This window comes from Ranitomeya variabilis, chromosome 3 (genome assembly GCF_051348905.1).
Source record: "Ranitomeya variabilis isolate aRanVar5 chromosome 3, aRanVar5.hap1, whole genome shotgun sequence".
Lineage (NCBI taxonomy): Eukaryota > Metazoa > Chordata > Amphibia > Anura > Dendrobatidae > Ranitomeya > Ranitomeya variabilis.
The window spans coordinates 739,857,822-739,880,899 of NC_135234.1; the positions used below are offsets into that span (position 1 = coordinate 739,857,822).

General features: G+C 41.9%; 1 protein-coding gene across 1 annotated transcript in view; it reads right to left on the reverse strand.

Moving 5' to 3' along the window:
• TRPC6 (transient receptor potential cation channel subfamily C member 6) overlaps positions 1 to 23,078 on the reverse strand; it is a 251,147-nt gene that overhangs the window by 26,282 nt on the left and 201,787 nt on the right. The window contains exons 6-9 of the mRNA XM_077298478.1: positions 20,323 to 20,556; positions 9,177 to 9,441; positions 6,258 to 6,453; positions 878 to 1,081 (exon numbers count right to left, since the gene is read on the reverse strand). Coding sequence (XP_077154593.1) covers positions 878 to 1,081; positions 6,258 to 6,453; positions 9,177 to 9,441; positions 20,323 to 20,556 — 899 coding nt within the window. The remainder of the gene's footprint in view (positions 1 to 877; positions 1,082 to 6,257; positions 6,454 to 9,176; positions 9,442 to 20,322; positions 20,557 to 23,078) is intronic.

Here is a 23,078-nt window from a genome sequence, read left to right on the forward strand (position 1 = left end):
AAAGACAGTAATGTAAATCTTGCTCTTTGCAAAGATTTGTTATAGTAATGGCACGGTCATCTGCTGAGGTTCCCTAATACCCACGATTAAGCTGCACCATCGTAGTTGTAATCAGGGTTCCATGGTTAGAGGCCCACTCAGATGATTCGCCCCCTCTGAGCTGAACCCTTAGCTATGCCTCAGGTTGGCCGAGCAGTTTAGTACATCTTCCCACCTACTTGTTTATTGACAGCTTTGGTTTTACAGAAGCCAGAAATCCCAAACAACTCTTTATTTGGGTGGCCAGTAGGAGTAGATGTTTTATATCAAATATCAAAGTGGGCCCACATTACGACGACAGGTTTTGACACCCAGGATAAAAGAGCTTCCTAGCTATATGCCAAATGTGCCTATTCCCTACAGCTTTCTCTGATGAAAGGTCACATGGACAAAAAAAAAGAATGAGACCAAACAGGTTTATGTCCTCTCTCTTCAGGGGCCAAATTGGGGATAATTAGTTTAGACCCTACCAGAGGAAACCCTACAGACATTTTCACATTGATGTCAGACTATTGGGATATAAGAGATGAATCAATGCACTTAAACGCCGAAGATCGAAAAACTAATTTAGCTCATTATGTTCTATAAAGTCAGTTGCATATGGATTCACTGATAGTCAAAAATCATATGTCTTACAGTCATAGTTCAGCTTTTCTCACCCGAAGAAAACAGACGCTCCTCGTGGCACTTAGTTCTTGAGTTACATGCCCTCCTGACATTTCCCCTAGCTTTGTCCCTGCCTGTATGCATGAAATACCGTAATTCATTTGTAAAGTGTAAAGCACAGACATAAATAAAATACCAGTAAAAAGAGGTACCAAAAATATCCCCCGTATACCTTGTTCATCTCAGAGTCCTCCTGTAAACCTTTGGAGTGGCAGGACAATATCCTAGGAAGGAATGATTTTATTTTGAGCACAATGTAAACAAATGATTTAGGACTTGGAACCAAGTTGAATGGTACTGGAAGAGTCCTTCCTTCCTCAAAGTACGAGAACCAAAGCTTAGCCCTGGCAAATTTCCACTCCACATCAGCATCATCCTGTAAAAAACAAAAATAAATTGTGAAACTATTAATACAATGGTGATCGTATAAAAATTGGGGCACACAAAAAAACAATCAAAATCTGATAGCCTACTGTAGACATCACCATGCTTCTGGCACTAGTTTCGTATCATATTTTGTAATGTATTTACACAATTATGCAAAAGAAAATGGTATTTGTGTTTCTTAATAAAAATAGTCGAATTGATTCCATGTGAATAAAATTTAAGTTGAATTTTATGAAATTCTCAGGTCCTGGCGAATTTGAACAATATTAGATTTGTACGAATTGCAAAAATATGGCATCAACCACAGAGTCAGATCACATTATGCTGTGTTAGACATCATCCTTGGCTGTGTGCACCTAGGTAAAGGGGTTATCCTGTCTAAAACGACAATGAAACTATGTGACTGCTGAATTCTCCAGTGTCAGCGTCCTGTATACAGTATGAGCCCTCACATAGCACCCCTATACGTAATGTGAGCCCCCACATAGCCTCATATATACAATATGAGTCCCCACGTAGCCTCTATATACAGTATGAGCTCTCACATAGCCGCTCTATACACAGTATGAGCCCACTGTATACAGTATTGCGCCCCCACATAGCACCCTTATATACAATATGAGCCCCCACATAACTTCATATATACATTATGAGCCCCCACGTAGCCTCCAATATAAAATATACACACAGACTCAATATACAGCATGAGCCCCCCATATACAGTATTGAGCCCACTACAGTATATAGCCCTCTATGTACAGGGTGAGCCCCCACATAGCCCTTTATGTACAATATCAGCCATCACATAGTCCCCTAAATACAGTATGAGCCACACATAGCCTCCTATATACAGCACGAGCCCCCACATAGCCTCCAATATACATGCAAACATCCCATATACATATGAAAAAAACAACACATATGCACCTTACTCATGTTCCACTGATGCTCTGCTCCTGTCTTGGGTGCACTGACTTTTTTACAGCAGACACGATGAAGTGATGTCATCACGTCTGCTGTCTCAGACACCCATACCAGAGAGCGCCTTCCTACACCAATGTATTCCCTGCTATCTGCATACAGAGGTTGTGGATAGCAGCGCCCGCAGATGGCAGCAAGGGCGTGATACAGCCTGCGGGCCACTGTTTTCACCTCTTCAGCTGTCTCGGTCCACAGTTAGGACTGGAACAACCAAGGGGCCGAATAGCTCACAGGCCACAGTTGTCCCAGCTCTGGACTAGACTGTTTCTAGTCAGAAGTATGCATATCGGTCACATGACCACCGTTCCCTGTGCTGACACCAGGGAATCCTCACACAGCGCAGTCGTTTTAAAACCAGAAAACCCCTTTAAGGCAGGCAGCAAGATGTAGTAGACTACATCCGGCTGACCACCTCCAGGTGGTAAATATGGCTGAAAATTATGCACAAGAGAACTTTATTCCTGCTTGGAGCCGCCGGCTTTCAGTCATACAGGCATGCCAGTGTGGCTACAGTCCCCACTGACAGTACTGTGAGCAACAGCTATAAGCATACCATGGCACTTTGACTGACAGCTGGCTCTGCACTGATGTGCTGCAATCACAGTGCTGTGAGCGGCGACTGAAGCCGCAACGGCACGCCTGCATGACTAAAAGCCGGCGGCTCCCAGGAGGAATAAGGTTCATTTTCTCCCAGATGCCGCACTTTCAATACAGCGGGGCAGAACCTTCAGATTAACCCTAACTTAACTGCAAGTAGAGATATCCAACGTCATAGGTTCCCTTTTAGAGGGAATAACTTCAAACAGCTTAACATGTGTTCATATTCTGATGCTAAATCTAAAACTGTTTATTTTCTGTGATAATTTTTGGACGAAGTGCCTGCGCGCACGGTTTTGAAGCTTCCCTTTGATAAAGGTCGTATTTTCTGGTTGATACCTTGCAGACCCTGTTTATGTGACACATCCACTTCCACCTCTTCATCTTTCCACATTCTTGGCAACATATAGAGTATTCCTATTACCAACGTAGGGTTTTATTTTCTGCTCATTCCTATTGAAGCAAGTCACTTTGCACCATTGTTTTAGGCAGACGCTGATGGAGTTGCAACAGTCGGGAACGACTTCAATGAGCGATGGGTTGAATGTTCCTGGCGGTAAATCACAGGACAGTGGTGATTTTTTCTTTTTTTTCAGATGTTCTATGTATGTTATAAAGTGCTCCCAATTATTTTTAGTTCATCTGAGAAGGAAGTAGGGACAGAAAGTATCTTCTAATGATGTGATCAGTGTGTGTCATTCTCCGCACTGGGGACTGATTAATAATCCCCAAAGTGTTCGGTAAATGACATGCATCTGTCACCTCTTCAGCTAAAGACGATGGCAGATCGGAAGTGCGCTTGTATAATATTATCACATTCTGTACAGGGAGACAACCATGTCAGACACGTTATGGAACGAATATGTCACTTATAATGTCTCTGAGTAGATGAAGGAAGATTAGTAACCTTTTTAAGCCATAATAACAAGATATGGACATCTTGAAAAATTATATTTTTTTACTAAAATGTATATATTTTGGGCTAAAAAAAATATTATTATTGCAAATTGTGTTTCATTAAAAATTGTGCACCTTTTGGCTTCTACATGCTCTTGGTTTTGCAGCACATTTTTGGCTGCAAAATAATTTAACTGAGAGTCTGTCAGTGAGCTTTTTCTGATATTTTTAAACACTTCTGTTCTTTTCTGAGCTCCTCTCATCTGATTTATGATCACATCACAGTTCATCTCAACTTTGATGTGGTCAATTGTCAGAAATCCTCTCTGGATAGTACAACCTCAAAACACAGAACTTTAGGTTTCTTTCTCACTCACTGCAGTGGATCACTCTCACATTCTTCCGTTGGTACTGCTCTCCTTGGATACTTCTATAGGTCTTCCTCATCTCATCACACTCTCAGCCTTGGGAAGCTAATCTATCTCCTCTCCTATGGATTGGTTGGTCTTCTATATTTGGACAGGTCACAGAGACAATTTTTTCTCTGTAAACCTGGAGAAGCACTCCCATAAATCTGTATGCTTCCTTTACTTTGTTCAGATGTAAGCTATTCAGTCGGCGTGGCCTCCAACCCAATCATATGCCCTCTGGACCTGACCCATGGGCTCCAACCCAATCACATGCCCTCTGCAACTGATCCGTGGGCTCCAACCCAATCACATGCCCGCTACTACTGGGATGGGATATAACCCAATCACATACCCTCTGCAACTGACCTGTGGGCTCCAACTCAATCACATGCCCACTGCAACTGATCCATGGGATCCAACCCAATCACATGCCCAGTGCAACCAACTGATCGGTGAGCTCCAACCCAATCACATGCCCTGTGCAACTGACCCATGGGCTCAAACTCACATGCTTTCTCCAACTTACCCATGGGCTCCAACCCAATCATATGCTCTTGGCAACTGACCTTTGGGCTCCAACCCAATCACATGCCCTCTGCAACTGACCATGGGTAAAGGAAAACTGATATCTTTATCCTCTGTTGTACTTTCTGTGTGCATCCTTTGCCCTATTTTCTACTTAACCCATCTAGTAATGTGCACTTTCAGCACTCTGTCTCAACTCATTCTGCAGTCAATCATCCAGCCAACCGAATCACATGCCCTCTGCAACTGATCCGTGGGCTCCAACCCAATCACATGCCCTCTGCAACTGACCTGTGGGCTTCAACCCAATCACATGCCCTCTACAACTGACCCATGGGCGCAAACTCACTCACATGCTCTTTCCAATTTACCCATAGGCTCCAACCCGATCATATGCTCTCGGCAACTGACCTTTGAGCTCCAACCCAATCAGATGCCCTCTGCAACTGCCCCGTGGGCTCCAACCCAATCACATGCCCTCTGTAACTGATCTGTGGGCTCCAACCCAATCACATGCCCTCTACAACTGACCCATGGGCTCAAACTCACTCACATGCTCTCTCCAACTTACCCAAAGGCTCCAACCCAATCATATGCTCTCGGCAACTGACCTTTGAGCTCCAACCCAATCACATGCCCTCTGCAACTGACCCGTGGGCTCCAACCCAATCATATGCCAGCTGCTCTGACCCCTGTGCTCCAACTCAATCACATGCCCTCTACAACTGACCCATGGGCGCAAACTCACTCACATGCTCTTTCCAATTTACCCATAGGCTCCAACCCGATCATATGCTCTCGGCAACTGACCTTTGAGCTCCAACCCAATCAGATGCCCTCTGCAACTGCCCCGTGGGCTCCAACCCAATCACATGCCCTCTGTAACTGATCTGTGGGCTCCAACCCAATCACATGCCCTCTACAACTGACCCATGGGCTCAAACTCACTCACATGCTCTCTCCAACTTACCCAAAGGCTCCAACCCAATCATATGCTCTCGGCAACTGACCTTTGAGCTCCAACCCAATCACATGCCCTCTGCAACTGACCCGTGGGCTCCAACCCAATCATATGCCAGCTGCTACTGACCCCTGTGCTCCAACTCAATCACATGCCCTCTACAACTGACCCATGGGCTCAAACTCACTCACATGCTCTCTTCAACTTACCCATAGGCTCCAACCCAATCATATGCTCTCGGCAACTTACCTATAGGCTCCAACCCAATAACATGCCCTCTGCAACTGATCATAAGTAGAAAGAAACAAAGATCTTTATCCTCTGTTGTACTTTCTGTGTGCATCCTTTGCCCTATTTTCAACCTAACCCATCTTGTCATGTGCATTTTCAGTGCTCTTAACCCTGCAGTCAATTATCCAGACAACACATACCTCACCCATAAAGAGTGACACTTCAGACAGTCTCTCCAGTCTTCCAAGTACTCTATACAGTAACATCAATCCACATAAGCCAGGTAGCAGCCATATTGCATCCCTAAACATTCACTGGTTCCTTCAAAATACTTCAAAAATTACACATCTACATCCCAAATGGAGCAGAAAAATAATGTTATCAAGTCTTAAAGGGTCATTCCGCCCAACAAAACAAACAACAACAGCATAGTATGTAACATAAATCATAGCTTCTCACAATGTCCATGTCTCTTGTTAGAGGGTGTTTTCAACCCTCTTCCAATCAACTGTATTATATGAGTATAGTTTATACAGTTTGTATGCCACACATGCCGCGCTTACCTCAATCTCTTGGAAGGAGCTGTTGATCATGGCAATTAGCATATTTAATAGAACGATGACCATAGTAACATTATACACCCCATACAAGACGTATCCAATATTTTCTATAAATTTGTGTCCGTAGTTGATGACGACTGACTTCACTTCAGAAAGTCCAAATATAGCCCAGAATAAAGTCTTAAAACTTTCTTCAACTCTTAAAAGAAGAATAAGAAAAGAAAATCTTAATCAGGCTATAATCTCTCTGTGGAAAATCAGTAATGTTCAGTCCATTGTAATTGCAATTTTCTCTGGTCTGTGGTCATATGTGCCCCGCCTGCCACCAAAAGGTTTTATTAGAATGTCATTGGATTGCTTCATGAGGTTTGTAACGATCGTTGACCACATCCTGCTCTCGGAGAAGAGTAGTGTATTCGATTGAACACAGCTGAATTTTTAATTTACAGAGGACCGGTCACCAGGTGAAAAGTTTCCTGTTTTGCTCTTATTTTATTCCCGCTGCTCCCAAGAATTTCCGTGTTTGCTTTTTTTTTTTTTAAATCCGACATACAGTTCCAGAGATATAGATCTCTTCATTTAGCACTGATTTTTATGGTCCTTACCAAGGGGCGTTGCTCACAGGGTAATTATGCAGAACAGCCTAAAGACACACCCCAGAGGATCTGTGAGCCACGCCCCAGAGGATCCTGTGAGCAGTGTCCCCTTAGTAAAGACCATATAAATGAGCACTAAATAAAAGACCCAATCCAGAAGTTGGATTTACAAGATAAAAAAAACAAACAGAATACTTAAGGGAGCAGCGGAAAGAACATAAGAGTAAAACCTGACTACTTTTGACCTGATGACAGGTCCTCTTTAATTTTTTGTGCATTGTGATTGAGTTAAAGAGGCAAAAATATAACTGTTTTGTACAGGATTAAAAAAAACCATGGCAACTTTTTTCAACATAAAATGCCACATCTGTTCACCAATTGCATGATGCATTGCAGTCCAGCCTTGTTCACTTCAATAGGGCTAAGCTCTAATTACATATATTTCTTATGAACTGATCTGGGGCTTTTTTTTTTAATTCTATACAAATATCTTTTCAAGAGAATAAGATATCAGAGAATTACCCATTGTTTAAATCAGGTTTTTATGTTAAATGTGTTTTTTTTTCCATATCACTCAATATGAAGAAAAAGAAGTCATAAAATTAACAACTTTATTACTGGTCACCAGACCTACTACTAGTGTCACCTGTCGTGTTTTTTTTTTTTTTTTTACATAAGACTTTCCAGCAGTCTCACAGCCAGGATTAAAATGACTGATAACACCTTTATACAGTATAAAGTACATAACAGAGGATCCATGATTCACATCAGGTGATATCACAGCTCACCTCGCCGCTCTCTATACAGTAGATACCAGGATCCACTATTCACAATAGGTGATATCACAGCTCACCTCCTCCCTCTCCATACAGTAGATACCAGGATCCACCATGCACAATAGGTGATATCACAGCTCACCTCCTCCCTCTCTATACAGTAGATACCAGGATCCACCATTCACAATAGGTGATGTCACAGCTCACCTCCTCCCTCTCCATACAGTAGATACCAGGATCCACCATGCACAATAGGTGATATCACAGCTCACCTCCTCCCTCTCTATACAGTAGATACCAGGATCCACCATTCACAATAGGTGATATCACAGCTCACCTCCTCCTCCTGTACAATGACTGATAACACCTCTATATACAGTAGATAACACGATCCACCCATCACAATAGGTGAAGTCACAGCTCACCTCCTCCCTCTCCATACAGTAGGTACCAGGATCCACCATGCACAATAGGTGATATCACAGCTCACCTCCTCCCTCTCCATACAGTAGATACCAGGATCCACCATGCACAATAGGTGATATCACAGCTCACCTCCTCCCTCTCCATACAGTAGATACCAGGATCCACCATTCACAATAGGTGATATCACAGCTCACCTCCACCCTCTCTATACAGTAGATACCAGGATCCACCATGCACAATAGGTGATGTCACATCTTTCCCCTCCCTTCACAATGACCTGTGCACAGCGTAGAGCATACTCAGATAATGCTTCTATATATATATATATAGGGTCGGATGTAGTCTATTGCTGCTAATATCCATTTGCTCACCAGGTAGCAGTAGTCTGATGTTAGATCTAGTGGACAGTGTGAAAAATTACAATTTAAAAGAAATCTATACAGTGGCATGAAAGAAACAAATAATAATAATAATAATAATAATAATAATAATAATAAAACAAAACATAAAAACTTGACTTAAACCATTGGTCATTCTCTGATGGCACATTCTATGAAGCATCGTTCTACCATAACTTGTATTTCGGCTCCTCACCATTTTCAATGTTGCTGATCTTTGGGAGTTTTCTCCCTTACATATTAAGAATGGGGCTCTGGAGTCCCTTCCTAAAATAAAGCTGATGCTGAGCATGCACACTGTTGCTCCATTCATCTGCTATCTCCTTCAGTCCCATAGACAATGACTGAAGCAATAGTGGGCATGCTCAAACATTGCTCCTTTCAAATGAGGAATTCCAGAACCCAGTGATCAGCTCCATTTTACCTATGCATAATAAGTAGTATTGATGTACCAAGCCCTTAAAGTTGAAAACACAAAGGGGTGGAATTACAATACTGTCTAAAAGAATATCTGTCTTTGTTGAACATAGCAACCAATCACAGCGCGGCTTTCATTTCGTACTCTGCTTTTGAAAAATGAAAGCTCTGCCGTGATTGGTTGCTATGGACAGCGAAAACAGATTTTCATATATCTCACATTTTTCTTACTTATTGACTTGTCAAAGAAGACGGGACGATGAAACAATCAATTACAAGCACGAAGTAGTAAAATACATAAACCCTTACGTGGTAAAGGCATCATTTTGCTTGGCTCCCAGATAATAAGAATAGAGGTTAAACATTCCAATCATGAAGGCCACAAACACCATAATAAAGATCACCATGAACTTGAAAATGTCCTTCACCGTCCTTCCCAGCGATATCTGTAAAGGCCCAAAGCTTTCATTGGCTGGAAGGATGTAGGCGATCCGGGAAAAGCTGAGAACAACAGCAATCGCGTATAGGCCCTCAGAGATGATTTGGGGATCTGACGGCAGCCATTTTATTCTAGCTAGAAGGAGAAAATGGTAAAAATAAATTATGAGATGTATGATAAAAAGTAATACGGCAAAACAACCATATCTTGTATGACTACAATGTCTTAGTTGGTCACCCACGTGAAAAGCTTCGGCTGTTGAACATATTGATAAAGGATTTCATCTTCTCTCTACAGATTTACAGCAGGATTAGGTACTGCCTAGATTGGATATCTGTATAAAATAGCTGTGGAGTTACACAGGGGTCAGTATTGGGCCTTCCTCTTTTTTTTACATATTAGTGACCTTGTAGGAGACATACAAAGTAGAATTTTAAAATTTGCAGATGATATCAAACTCTGCAGAGTAATCAATACAGAGGAGAACAATTTAATATTACAGAAAGATTTAGGTAAGCTGGAGGCTCGGGTTGAGAAATGGTAACAGAAGTTTAATGTTGATAAATGTAATGTTATGCACTTGGGCAGAGGAAATAAAATGTATAATGATGAAGTAAATTATAAAGAACTAGGTAAAATTGTCAATGAAAAAGGCTTGGGTGTATGGGTGGACAGAAAACTCCTCTTCAGTGATTAGTGTCAGGCAGCTGCTACCAAGGCAAATAAAATAATGGGATGCGTTAAAAGAGGCAGAAATGCTCATAACGAGAAAGTAGTTTTGCCTCTATACAAGCCACTAGTGTAGCCACACTTAGAATACTGGGCAAAATGTTGGTCTCCAGAGTATAAACAAGACATGGGTAAACTTGAGCAGATGCAGAGACGTGCGGCCAAGGTTATTAAGGGAATGGGGGAACTGCAGAAGATAGGTAATCAAACTTTGGGTTATTCAGTTTGGAAAAAGAAAGGCTTAGGGGCGATCTTAATACAATGTGCAAATATATGAGGGGACAGAACAGAGATCTTCCTAATGATCTTTTTACACCTAGGCCTACAATGTGGAAGCATCCTCTGTAAGAGCAGTGACACCGTGGACCTCTGTGCCATATGAGGTTGCAATGGTTGATTCACTACTAAAGTTTAAGAAAGGACTGCATGGCTCACTTGATAAATATAATATTACAGGTTAAGGGCATCGATTCTGAGATGTGACGTTGATCCAGGGAACCAGTATGATTGCCGTATGGAGTCAGAAAGGAATTTTTCCCCTAATATGGCGCTATTATCATCTGCCCCATAGGGTTTTTGACTTCCTCTGAATTAACATGTTAGGTTATAGGTTGAACTTGATGGACTTAATTCTACCTTCAACCTTAAAAACCATGAAACTATCATACGTTCACTCACTGCCATGCCATTCGTACTTGCAAACTTTCAGAAAAGCCATCTTTTTGATAGAGCTATGGGAAGTCCAAAATGTTTTTATGATTATGCACCATTTTTACAGACCATACACTTCAATGGCAATTCCATCCCCATAATCCACCCCCAGGATGTGCATTTAGACACTATTGCCCTGTCTGATGACAGAGTATCCTGGTGTCACGCACAGGAAACCTTCCAGAAGAGCTGTCGTCTGAGAGTTTTTGGTGGCAATCGAGATATGCAATTCTTCCAAGAGTCCGGAAGGTCCACCACTTTTTACGGGAGTCTTCCTGACGTTCCGCGGAAGCTGGCAAGCGTGTTGTATAGCTATTAAAAGGGGTTGTCCAGTAACCTATCCATAGGATCTTATTGATCAGAGGTGGTCCTGCTGCTGGAACTCGCACAGATTGGCAAAACGGGGAACTTCGATCCCTGGTAGAATATAGCAGCTTTGCACAAGCTCAACTTCCATTCCTTTCATTCTCAATGGGGCCACTGAGTGTTCTTTATGGCAGCCCCATAGAGATGAACTAGCGTGGTGGGCAGCCATTTGACTTGCTGACTATTTTTGTAACGAGGACAAAAGTGCCCATCTGGCATAAAAACATTTCCTTCTGCCAATCAGTGCAGGTCCCTGTGGATTGACTCCCACAAATCAGTAAGTTATCACCTGACAACCCCTTTAGTGATAACATAAATTTGATACCCATCCAGGAGCCTTCAGGGTGAGGAGGGGACATAGCTCAGGTTGTTCTCATCTCTTGTACACATGGGTTCTGTGACTGTGAATAGTTCACATGGGATCTGTGACAGTGTATAGTTCACATGGGTTCTGTGACCGTGTATAATTCACATGGGTTCTGTGACTGTGTATAGTTCACATGGGTTCTGTGACCGTGTATAGTTCACATGGGTTCTGTGACCGTGTATAATTCACATGGGTTCTGTGACTGTGTATAGTTCACATGGGTTCTGTGACTGTGTATAGTTCACATGGGTTCTGTGACTGTGTATAGTTCACATGGGTTCTGTGACTGTGTATAGTTCACATGGGTTCTGTGACTGTGTATAGTTCACATGGGTTCTGTGACCGTGTATAATTCACATGGGTTCTGTGACTGTGTATAGTTCACATGGGTTCTGTGACCGTGTACAGTTCACATGGGTTCTGTGACCGTGTATAGTTCACATGGGTTCTGTGACCGTGTATAGTTCACATGGGTTCTGTGACCGTGTATAGTTCACATGGGTTCTGTGACCGTGTATAGTTCACATGGGTTCTGTGACCGTGTATAATTCACATGGGTTCTGTGACTGTGTATAGTTCACATGGGTTCTGTGACTGTGTATAGTTCACATGGGTTCTGTGACCGTGTATAATTCACATGGGTTCTGTGACTGTGTATAGTTCACATGGGTTCTGTGACCGTGTACAGTTCACATGGGTTCTGTGACCGTGTATAGTTCACATGGGTTCTGTGACCGTGTATAGTTCACATGGGTTCTGTGACCGTGTATAGTTCACATGGGTTCTGTGACCGTGTATAGTTCACATGGGTTCTGTGACCGTGTATAGTTCACATGGGATCTGTGACCGTGTATAGTTCACATGGGTTCTGTGACCGTGTATAATTCACATGGGTTCTGTGACTGTGTATAGTTCACATGGGTTCTGTGACCGTGTATAGTTCACATGGGTTCTGTGACTGTGTATAGATCACATGGGTTCTGTGACCGTGTACAGTTCACATGGGTTCTGTGACCGTGTATAATTCACATGGGTTCTGTGACTGTGTATAGTTCACATGGGTTCTGTGACCGTGTATAGTTCACATGGGTTCTGTAACCGTGTATAATTCACATGGGTTCTGTGACTGTGTATAGTTCACATGGGTTCTGTGACTGTGTATAGTTCACATGGGTTCTGTGACTGTGTATAATTCACATGGGTTCTGTGACTGTGTATAGTTCACATGGGTTCTGTGACCGTGTATAGTTCACATGGGTTCTGTGACTGTGTATAGTTCACATGGGTTCTGTGACTGTGTATAGTTCACATGGGTTCTGTGACCGTGTATAGTTCACATGGGTTCTGTGACTGTGTATAGTTCACATGGGTTCTGTGACCGTGTATAGTTCACATGGGTTCTGTGACTGTGTATAGTTCACATGGGTTCTGTGACTGTGTATAGTTCACATGGGTTCTGTGACCGTGTATAGTTCACATGGGTTCTGTGACTGTGTATAGATCACATGGGTTCTGTGACTGTGTATAGTTCATGGGTTCTGTGACCGTGTACAGTTCACATGGGTTCTGTGACCGTGTATAGTTCACATGGGTTCTGTGACCGTGTATACTTCACATGGGTTCTGTGACTGTGTATAGTTCACATGGGTTCTGTGACTGTGTATAATTCACATGGGTTCTGTGACCGTGTATAGTTCACATGGGTTCTGTGACCGTGTATAATTCACATAGGTTCTGTGACTGTGTATAATTCACATGGGTTCTGTGACCGTGTATACTTCACATGGGTTCTGTGACTGTGTATAGTTCACATGGGTTCTGTGACTGTGTATAATTCACATGGGTTCTGTGACCGTGTATAGTTCACATGGGTTCTGTGACCGTGTATAATTCACATAGGTTCTGTGACTGTGTATAATTCACATGGGTTCTGTGACCCTGTATACTTCACATGGGTTCTGTGACCGTGTATAATTCACATGGGTTCTGTGACTGTGTATAATTCACATGGGTTCTGTGACCGTGTATAGTTCACATGGGTTCTGTGACTGTGTATAGATCACATGGGTTCTGTGACTGTGTATAGTTCATGGGTTCTGTGACCGTGTACAGTTCACATGGGTTCTGTGACCGTGTATAGTTCACATGGGTTCTGTGACTGTGTATAGTTCACATGGGATCTGTGACCGTGTATAGTTCACATGGGTTCTGTGACCGTGTATAGTTCACATGGGTTCTGTGACTGTGTATAGTTCACATGGGTTCTGTGACCGTGTATAATTCACATGGGTTCTGTGACTGTGTATAGTTCACATGGGTTCTGTGACCGTGTATAGTTCACATGGGTTCTGTGACCGTGTATAGTTCACATGGGTTCTGTGACTGTGTATAGATCACATGGGTTCTGTGACTGTGTATAGTTCATGGGTTCTGTGACCGTGTACAGTTCACATGGGTTCTGTGACCGTGTATAGTTCACATGGGTTCTGTGACCGTGTATACTTCACATGGGTTCTGTGACTGTGTATAGTTCACATGGGTTCTGTGACCGTGTATAGTTTACATGGGTTCTGTGACCGTGTATAGTTCACATGGGTTCTGTGACTGTGTATAGTTCACATGGATTCTGTGACTGTGTATAGATCACATGGGTTCTGTGACTGTGTATACTTCACATGGGTTCTGTGACCGTGTATAATTCACATGGGTTCTGTGACTGTGTATAGTTCACATGGGTTCTGTGACTGTGTATACTTCACATGGGTTCTGTGACTGTGTATAGTTCACATGGGTTCTGTGACCGTGTATAGTTCACATGGGTTCTGTGACCGTGTATAGTTCACATGGGTTCTGTGACCGTGTATAGTTCACATGGGTTCTGTGACTGTGTATAGTTCACATGGGTTCTGTGACTGTGTATAGTTCACATGGGTTCTGTGACCGTGTATAGTGTGTATAGTTCACATGGGTTCTGTGACTGTGTATAGCTTACATGGGTTCTGTGACCATGTATAGTTCACATGGGTTCTGTGACTGTGTATAGTTCACATGGGTTCTGTGACCGTGTACAGTTCACATGGGTTCTGTGACTGTGTATAGTTCACATGGGTTCTGTGACTGTGTATAGTTCACATGGGATCTGTGACCGTGTATAGTTCACATGGGTTCTGTGACCGTGTATAGTTCACATGGGTTCTGTGACTGTGTATAGTTCACATGGGTTCTGTGACTGTGTATAGTTCACATGGGTTCTGTGACTGTGTATAGTTCACATGGGTTCTGTGACCGTGTACAGTTCACATGGGTTCTGTGACTGTGTATAGTTCACATGGGTTCTGTGACTGTGTATAGTTCACATGGGATCTGTGACCGTGTATAGTTCACATGGGTTCTGTGACCGTGTATAGTTCACATGGGTTCTGTGACTGTGTATAGTTCACATGGGTTCTGTGACTGTGTATAGTTCACATGGGTTCTGTGACTGTGTATAGTTCACATGGGTTCTGTGACTGTGTATAGTTCACATGGGTTCTGTGACCGTGTAGAGTTCACATGGGTTCTGTGACTGTGTATAGTTCACATGGGTTCTGTGACTGTGTATAGTTCACATGGGTTCTGTGACTGTGTATAGTTCACATGGGTTCTGTGACTCTGTATAGTTCACATGGGTTCTGTGACCATGTATAGTTCACATGGGTTCTGTGACCGTGTATAGTTCACATGGGTTCTGTGACTGTGTATAGTTCACATGGGTTCTGTGACTCTGTATAGTTCACATGGGTTCTGTGACCGTGTATAGTTCACATGGGTTCTGTGACCGTGTATAGTTCACATGGGTTCTGTGACCGTGTATAGTTCACATGGGTTCTGTGACCATGTATAGTTCACATGGGTTCTGTGACTGTGTATAGTTCACATGGGTTCTGTGACTGTGTATAGTTCACATGGGTTCTGTGACTGTGTATACTTTACATGGGTTCTGTGACTGTGTATACTTCACATGGGTTCTGTGACTGTGTATAGCTTACATGGGTTCTGTGACTGTGTATACTTCACATTGGTTCTGTGACTGTGTATAGTTCACATGGGTTCTGTGACTGTGTATAGTTCACATGGGTTCTGTGACTGTGTATAGTTCACATGGGTTCTGTGACCGTGTATAGTTCACATGGGTTCTGTGACTGTGTATAGTTCACATGGGTTCTGTGACTGTGTATAGTTCACATGGGTTCTGTGACTGTGTATAGTTCACATGGGTTCTGTGACCGTGTATAGTTCACATGGGTTCTGTGACTGTGTATAGTTCACATGGGTTCTGTGACTGTGTATAGTTCACATGGGTTCTGTGACTGTGTATAGTTCACATGGGTTCTGTGACTGTGTATACTTTACATGGGTTCTGTGACTGTGTATACTTCACATGGGTTCTGTGACTGTGTATAGTTCACATGGGTTCTGTGACTGTGTATAGCTTACATGGGTTCTGTGACTGTGTATACTTTACATGGGTTCTGTGACCGTGTATAGTTCACATGGGTTCTGTGACTGTGTATAGTTCACATGGGTTCTGTGACCGTGTACAGTTCACATGGGTTCTGTGACTGTGTACAGTTCACATGGGTTCTGTGACCGTGTATAGTTCACATGGGTTCTGTGACTGTGTATAGTTCACATGGGTTCTGTGACCGTGTATAGTTCACATGGGTTCTGTGACTGTGTATAGTTCACATGGGTTCTGTGACTGTGTATAGTTCACATGGGTTCTGTGACCGTGTATACTTTACATGGGTTCTGTGACTGTGTATACTTCACATGGGTTCTGTGACTGTGTATAGCTTACATGGGTTCTGTGACTGTGTATAGTTCACATGGGTTCTGTGACTGTGTATAGTTCACATGGGTTCTGTGACTGTGTACAGTTCACCACTCCAGTCCACAAGGACAGCAGCATTATGGAGCTTCCCAAAACTGGACTAAGAATATATAGTAGAGTTACTGTATGTATACTCTTTACATAATACGATTTAGCACTGTATGTTAGTATTATCTGAGCATGAGCACTGAATGTCTGCATTGAGTGGGTATTGCTTGTCACCATATAACAGTATTTAAGTCTAAAAATTTGTGTAAAGCATGCTAAATGTCGGTATTAGGCTGCCGTCACATTATCAGTATTTGGTCAGTATTTTACATCAGTATTTGTAAGCCAAAACCAGGAGTGGAACAAGTAGAGGAAAAGTATAATAGAAACATATGCACCAATTCTGTATTTATCAACCACTCCTGGTTTTGGCTTACAAATACTGATGTAAAATACTGACCAAATACAGCTAGTGTGACGGCAGCCTTACTGAACACTGTTTTGCAGAATAAGACAAGCACTATGTGGTAGCCTTAAGCAGGGATATTAAAAGTAATCTGTCCTTAGGTTATAGCAATGTAATCTGAAAACATCATATTGTACGGGCCGATACCTCGATTCCTTTGATGTTTTACTTACTGATCTGCATGATGGCATTTTGAGAAAATTTTTGTCTTATCTCCTGCAAATTTAGCAGTGCTCAAATGCTGAGCCCTGCATAACCCCACCCCACACCCCTGATTGTTGGCTTTATGTGTACACTGGGCATAGGCAGAAAGCTGCCAATCAGTGGTGGGGGTGGAGTTACACAAAGCAGTGGACTATAAGGCAGAAGACACCTAGTCCTGTAGTGATAATCTCCTGCTGATTAAACACTGATTCTATTGAACCAGCAATACACAGCCCAGTAAGTGACACATCGCTGGAATCAGGGTCTGAGCCTCTGCATAATGCTGTGTTAAAGGGACTCTGTCACCTGATTTTGGCGGGCCCTGTGTTCGGTCTGATGGGCGGTGAGAGAATTTATTAGTAATAGACGGGCAATGCTTAGTATAAAAATTAACTTCTGTTCTGTGTGGTGTTAGCTGGCAGAAATAAAAAGGGGAATCAGTCACAAAAAAACTGGCAAGTTCCCTTTAAATGGTGCCGTTAGTTAAGCACTGCATGGCAGTATTTCAGCACTGAATGGCTACAGTAGTTGAACTGTGTGTGGCTATTTTAATTGAGCACTAAATGGGGCTATTAATTAAGCAAAATATGATCGGATCAGTGTTTTTTGATGGCACTATGTAGGCATTAATGCATGAATTTGCCATTAGTGGCTACATACTGGCGGCATTCTCTATATCACATTTTTTTCTTTTATTATTTACAATCTATTTGCATTCAGAAACAATTTTAGCACATTCACAATCAAACTGATTGCCTCTGAAATAGAAAAAAAATAAACCCAAATTTACTGTCGGCCCCGATCGCTTCTCTTCATTTAGAAACATCACCGAAGGAAAGATTACATCTGTAAAGTCTTTTTACGATTTTGTGTTACTGCTTCTCTACCTGAGTCCGGGATAATAGATGCCGAGACTTATTTCACCGCACACAGTAGATAAATCTTAGGAAACAATAAAGATTTGCTTCGAAAATAACGAAAATGTGTAAGTCTTGTATGATGGTGTGTCCCTGCCTTAAAGGGGCATTCATATTTATGTAAGGCCACGTTCACACATTCAGTATTTGGTCAGTATTTTACATCAGTATTTGTAAGCCAAAACCAGGAGTGGGTGATAAATACAGAAGTGGTGCATGTGTTTCTATTATACTTTTCCCGATTGTTACACTGCTGATTTTGGCTTAGAAATACTGATGTAAAATACTGACCAAATACTGAACGCGTGAACGTGGCCTAAGCGATGACACATGGCAAGGATATTGAAGTCTCCCAATAAAAATTATACTCTTTTCTTTGTAGGGATCCGAGGTGCCAGTCATGAGAAATCCAGTGTTAAACCCATAGGCAAATCAGACTGGAAGTACATTGGGGGGGTGTCCACGCACTAGGCTTGCTTCCGCCAAGTGAATTGACACACCCCTGGTACACAACCAGTCTGATTTGCATATAGTTAGATTTCTCACGATTGGTACATCATGAGTATATAAAAAAGGTAATTTTTTATTTGGCCAATAGCAATAGACAAATGGCTGGCACGGTTTACATAGGAGCAAACCCAACCATCCAGAAGGACACAGTCCTTCAGGAGACCCCGACCGGTGCCCATCATCAATAACATGGACAAACAATTTCTTTAAGAGAATAAACAGTGGCAATCACCAGTTTTATTTATCTTCTTTATGGACATCGTCAATTTTACAAAACATGTGGAGGGAGATAGTGATGGACCCCTGAGGGAACGACTGTTTCGCTTACTCCTACACGTCTACATGCCCCTGAGGTGTCTTGCATATGAAACCCATAGAAGCATAGTAGTATGTAAAACGGCGATTGCCTCAGGGATCCAGCACTGTTTTCTGCTAACACTGTGTACAAATGACGATATGAATAAGGAAGATAAGTGAAACCGGCGAGTGCATCTGTTTATTCCCTCGAAGAATTCATTTTTATATGACCCTATACAGCCATACAGCCAAATGCAAAAATTGTGCTAACAGGTTTCTGTACAAACCTCTTTGGCCCCCACTAATCTAGAGAATAAAGGGGTCACAGTCCTGCATCCCCATCTTAGTTTTTTCCTACATAGGGGTGCTCCCACTCACCCTGCTGTTCAGACAACCACAGCGAACTCTATAGTGAATAGAGCCACGCTGTGAAACGAGGATCTGTTTATACCAAGGAAGGTGACGGTCACAAGGGGGCATTCTCTGCGTCCACCAACATAGAAGAGGATTCTTTACTGTTAGGGCAGTGAGAATCTGGAATTCCTTGCCCGAGGAGGTGGTGATGGCGAACTCAGTCGAGGGTTCAAGAGAGGCCTTTATGTCTACCTGGAGCGCAGGAATATTGTATCTTACAGTCATTAGGTTCTTTAGAAGGACGTAGATCTGGGGATTTATTCTGACGGAATATAGGCTGAACAGATGGACAAATGTCTTTTTTCGGCCTTACTAACTATGTTACTATGTTACTATGAGGTTGGGAATACCTCTTTGCAGAGGAAGATTTATTAAGCAATGATGTACTCCCTTAATTCTCAAGGATGTGCCTGTCCTAGAGGTCAGTCCCTCAGTGATCATCAGATGATGGCGATTGTCCTGAATTTCCCGAGTTTATGGAAGCTGTCCAAGAAAATTTTCATTTCCTGGACCAAAAATGCTGGCGTTTACTCAATATACCACTCATGAATGGCCATTACTGGTAAGGTTTAGGGGCAGCAATGGGTGCGAAATTAAGGCATCACTAAATTAACAACACAAATGTAGTTAACTAGGCAGATCCAAGTGATAGTTCACCATTTACCGGGAAGCAAATACCCTTTTAACTCCATTATTGGGGTGTCGAACACTGTAATAAAGGGCAGCATTTACAGTATATTATCCCAGGATAACATTTGAAAAGAGGCAATATTCCTAAGATGACTTAATATATCAATGGCCGTTACAGATGTCTAAAGAATGTTCTAGCCAGGGCCCTGGCTCTAACAAATGACATCTTCTAGGAGAGAGATTCTTTATGGTAAGAATAGTGGCATTTTGAATCTCTGCCATAAATGATTTTAAAACTGGATCTAGGCCATCTTCTATAAAAATATAATATCAAAGACCATAGTTATGGGCACTAGATTACCGTGGATCATTCAGGGATTTATTCTAGATGCCATTCTAGGATCTACATGAGATATATATGGCCATTATACTAATAGGTGACAAGTGACATCTTCTTTGTTGGGTTGGTTTTGATTTACATGGAGAACTATCTCAAGAGTGCAAATCAAATTAGCTGTTGAATTATGAGTTGAAGCCCACTCACCGAGAGTGTAGTATTTTATCTCAGGGGGCAGCGTGGCACTTGTCACGTCCTTGATGTTCTCATCATCATCAACATAGTTCTGTGCACGGGAGGCATGCCAAAAAGCCATGAACCTAGCAATGAAAGATGCTGCAAAGATGGCCAACATCCCGAAATCCAAGATATTCCACAGTTCGAACATGTATTCCCTGGGCCCTTGTGACCAAATTTCTTTACATTCGGACCAGATCATACCTGAGGGATGTCACAATAATATTCTAGTTAGAAAGACAGAATTAACAACCGATACTCAAAAATAAGACTCAGAAAATAAACATACAGAAGGTACGGCTACAAACCTGGTCTATTTCTAGTGGATGCAAATCATTTGGGATTGGATTGCTTACGAACGGAGATGCAAACCTAAATATTATGACTATTACAGAGGATTCTTGGAAGCTCGTTTGGGAAACACAATTACACTCACGGAAAACTTGATTAAGTAAGTATATTTATGCATGTCAACCTTCGAATGCGAAACTTTCTATCCCGTCAAAGAACGAATTCAGAAAATCACAAGGATGGAGGCCAAGTCAGATGATATGAGTGGTAGAAAAGTAATTAGAGGATGACATTGATGAAGTCAAAGTCAGAACATCACTCTGAAGAAGACAAAATCTGTAGATCACAGTGATAAAGACCATAAAGATCAGGAAGATGAAGATCCGTCAGAAGATCGTAATAATGAAGATGAAATCAGAAGACATCATTGGTGGAAAGCAAATCACAGTCAAATTCGAAACCCCATTTTTAATCTTTATCTGTTTTATATAATTGTTCTTTCTCAATAAACCTTATTTGATTTTACTTTTTTGAGTTATGCTTCCTGTTTTTTGTAGGTTTTTGTATTTATTAGAAGTGCCCTTCACTTCTTGGCCAATATATAGGAATGTGAATATTCCAGGATCAGTAGCGCAGGATACCCAATTATACACAAATTATCAGATGTTTATACTATATGTGTCCTTTGGTCGTTGTCATATGAACTGAAATCTGCTAAATTTGTATGATGAGGAATAAGGAGTTCTTTAAAATTTGCGAGAAAAGTTAAAAGTGGATACTAGTGATGAGCGAACGTGCTGGGATAAGGTGTTATCGCCATGCTCGTGTATTTACTTGTCATCGGCGTGCTCGAAAATTATGGTCGAGACCCTGTAGCTGCATGTCTTGCAGCTTTTCGACATCCGCAACACATGCAGAGATTGCCTGTTTGTTAGACAATCCCTGCATGTGTTGTGGCTGTGGAATAGCTGCTAGACATGCTGCCGCAGGGACTCGAGCATACAGCTCTGGCAAAAATTAAGAGACCACTGCAAAATGTTCAGTTTGTCTGATTTTTCTTTTTATAGGTATATTTTTGAGTAAAATGTAAATTGTTCTTTTATTCTATAAACTTCTGACAACCTGACTCTGAATTTCCAAGCAATAAATTTTGTATTTTTTTTCTGACAAAGACAATGGTCAAAATTAAAAAACAAACAAACAGTGCTTTCAGACCTCAAATAATGCAAATAAAACAAGTTTGTAATCATTTAGAAACAACAATACTAATGTTTTAATTCAGGAAGAGGTCAGAAATCAATATTTTGTGGAATAACCATGGTTTTTAATCACAGCTTTCATGCGTCTTGGCGTGCTTTCCACCAGTCTTTCACACTGCTTCTGGCGCAAAAATTTGAGCAGTTCTTCTTTGTTTGATGGCTTGTGACTATCCATCATCCTCTTGGTTACATTCCAGAGGTTTTCAATGGGGTTCAGGTCTGGAGATTGGACTGCCCACGACAGGGTTTTGATGTGATGGTCTCTTAATTGTTGCCAGAGCTGCATTATTCGAGCACGCCGAAGACACTCGGTTAGCACCCGAGCATGGCGGATAACACCTTATCCGATCACGTTCGCTCATCACTAGTGGATGGCCCCCTCGTTAGGAATTACTGCTCCTTAGGAAACTGGTCTGAGCTCAAAGATCGAAGATCATTTCACAAAAGTGATAAATTGAACTGATATGACTCAACTTCCAGTTGCTATTTTTTTGCAAAAATGAACACCACTTTTGATTTGTAGTCAAGTTTATGTTTTGGGTGCAAATCTCTTTAAAAAAAAAAAAAATGTCCTGATACAATCTGACACATTCTGCTATTAGATGAAAACCCCATTAAGGAAGGTTCAGCGGCACACAAGAGACTGGAGGACAGATATGAACTCTCCTCACCAGTCGTGTTTATCTGATCTTACACAGCCATTGGTATTCATAGCAGAGTCTGTAATAGGCAGCCGTGGGTCTGAGTGCATGACTCTATCTGTTTTCTCATTACGGGGAAGGAGACGTAGAAAATATTGCTGTTATTTAAAATTGTATTCAATCTATCAAACTCTGGTGTTACAAAGAAGCTAATCAGAAGCCCGGCTCATAAATATCAGGAGGAAATATACTGCTTGTTAGTTGGGTTTTCCTCATTAATGTTCTGTCTTCGAATCTGATCTTCCATGTTATTAATGATTGGCTGCATACAGATATACTGCATCAATGAATGCCGGGACAAAACATTTTCAGCAGAACTTGCGAAAAGAATCACACTGTCTCCACTGTCTTCTATTCTATCCATAGCCCATCCTGGTGCCATCTCTACTCCTTCCATTGCTCCATGGTCCAGTTCTAATGCTCATGTGCCCATTGTAGTGTTTTTCGATCTTGGCCAGGGCTAACTTCTCAGCAA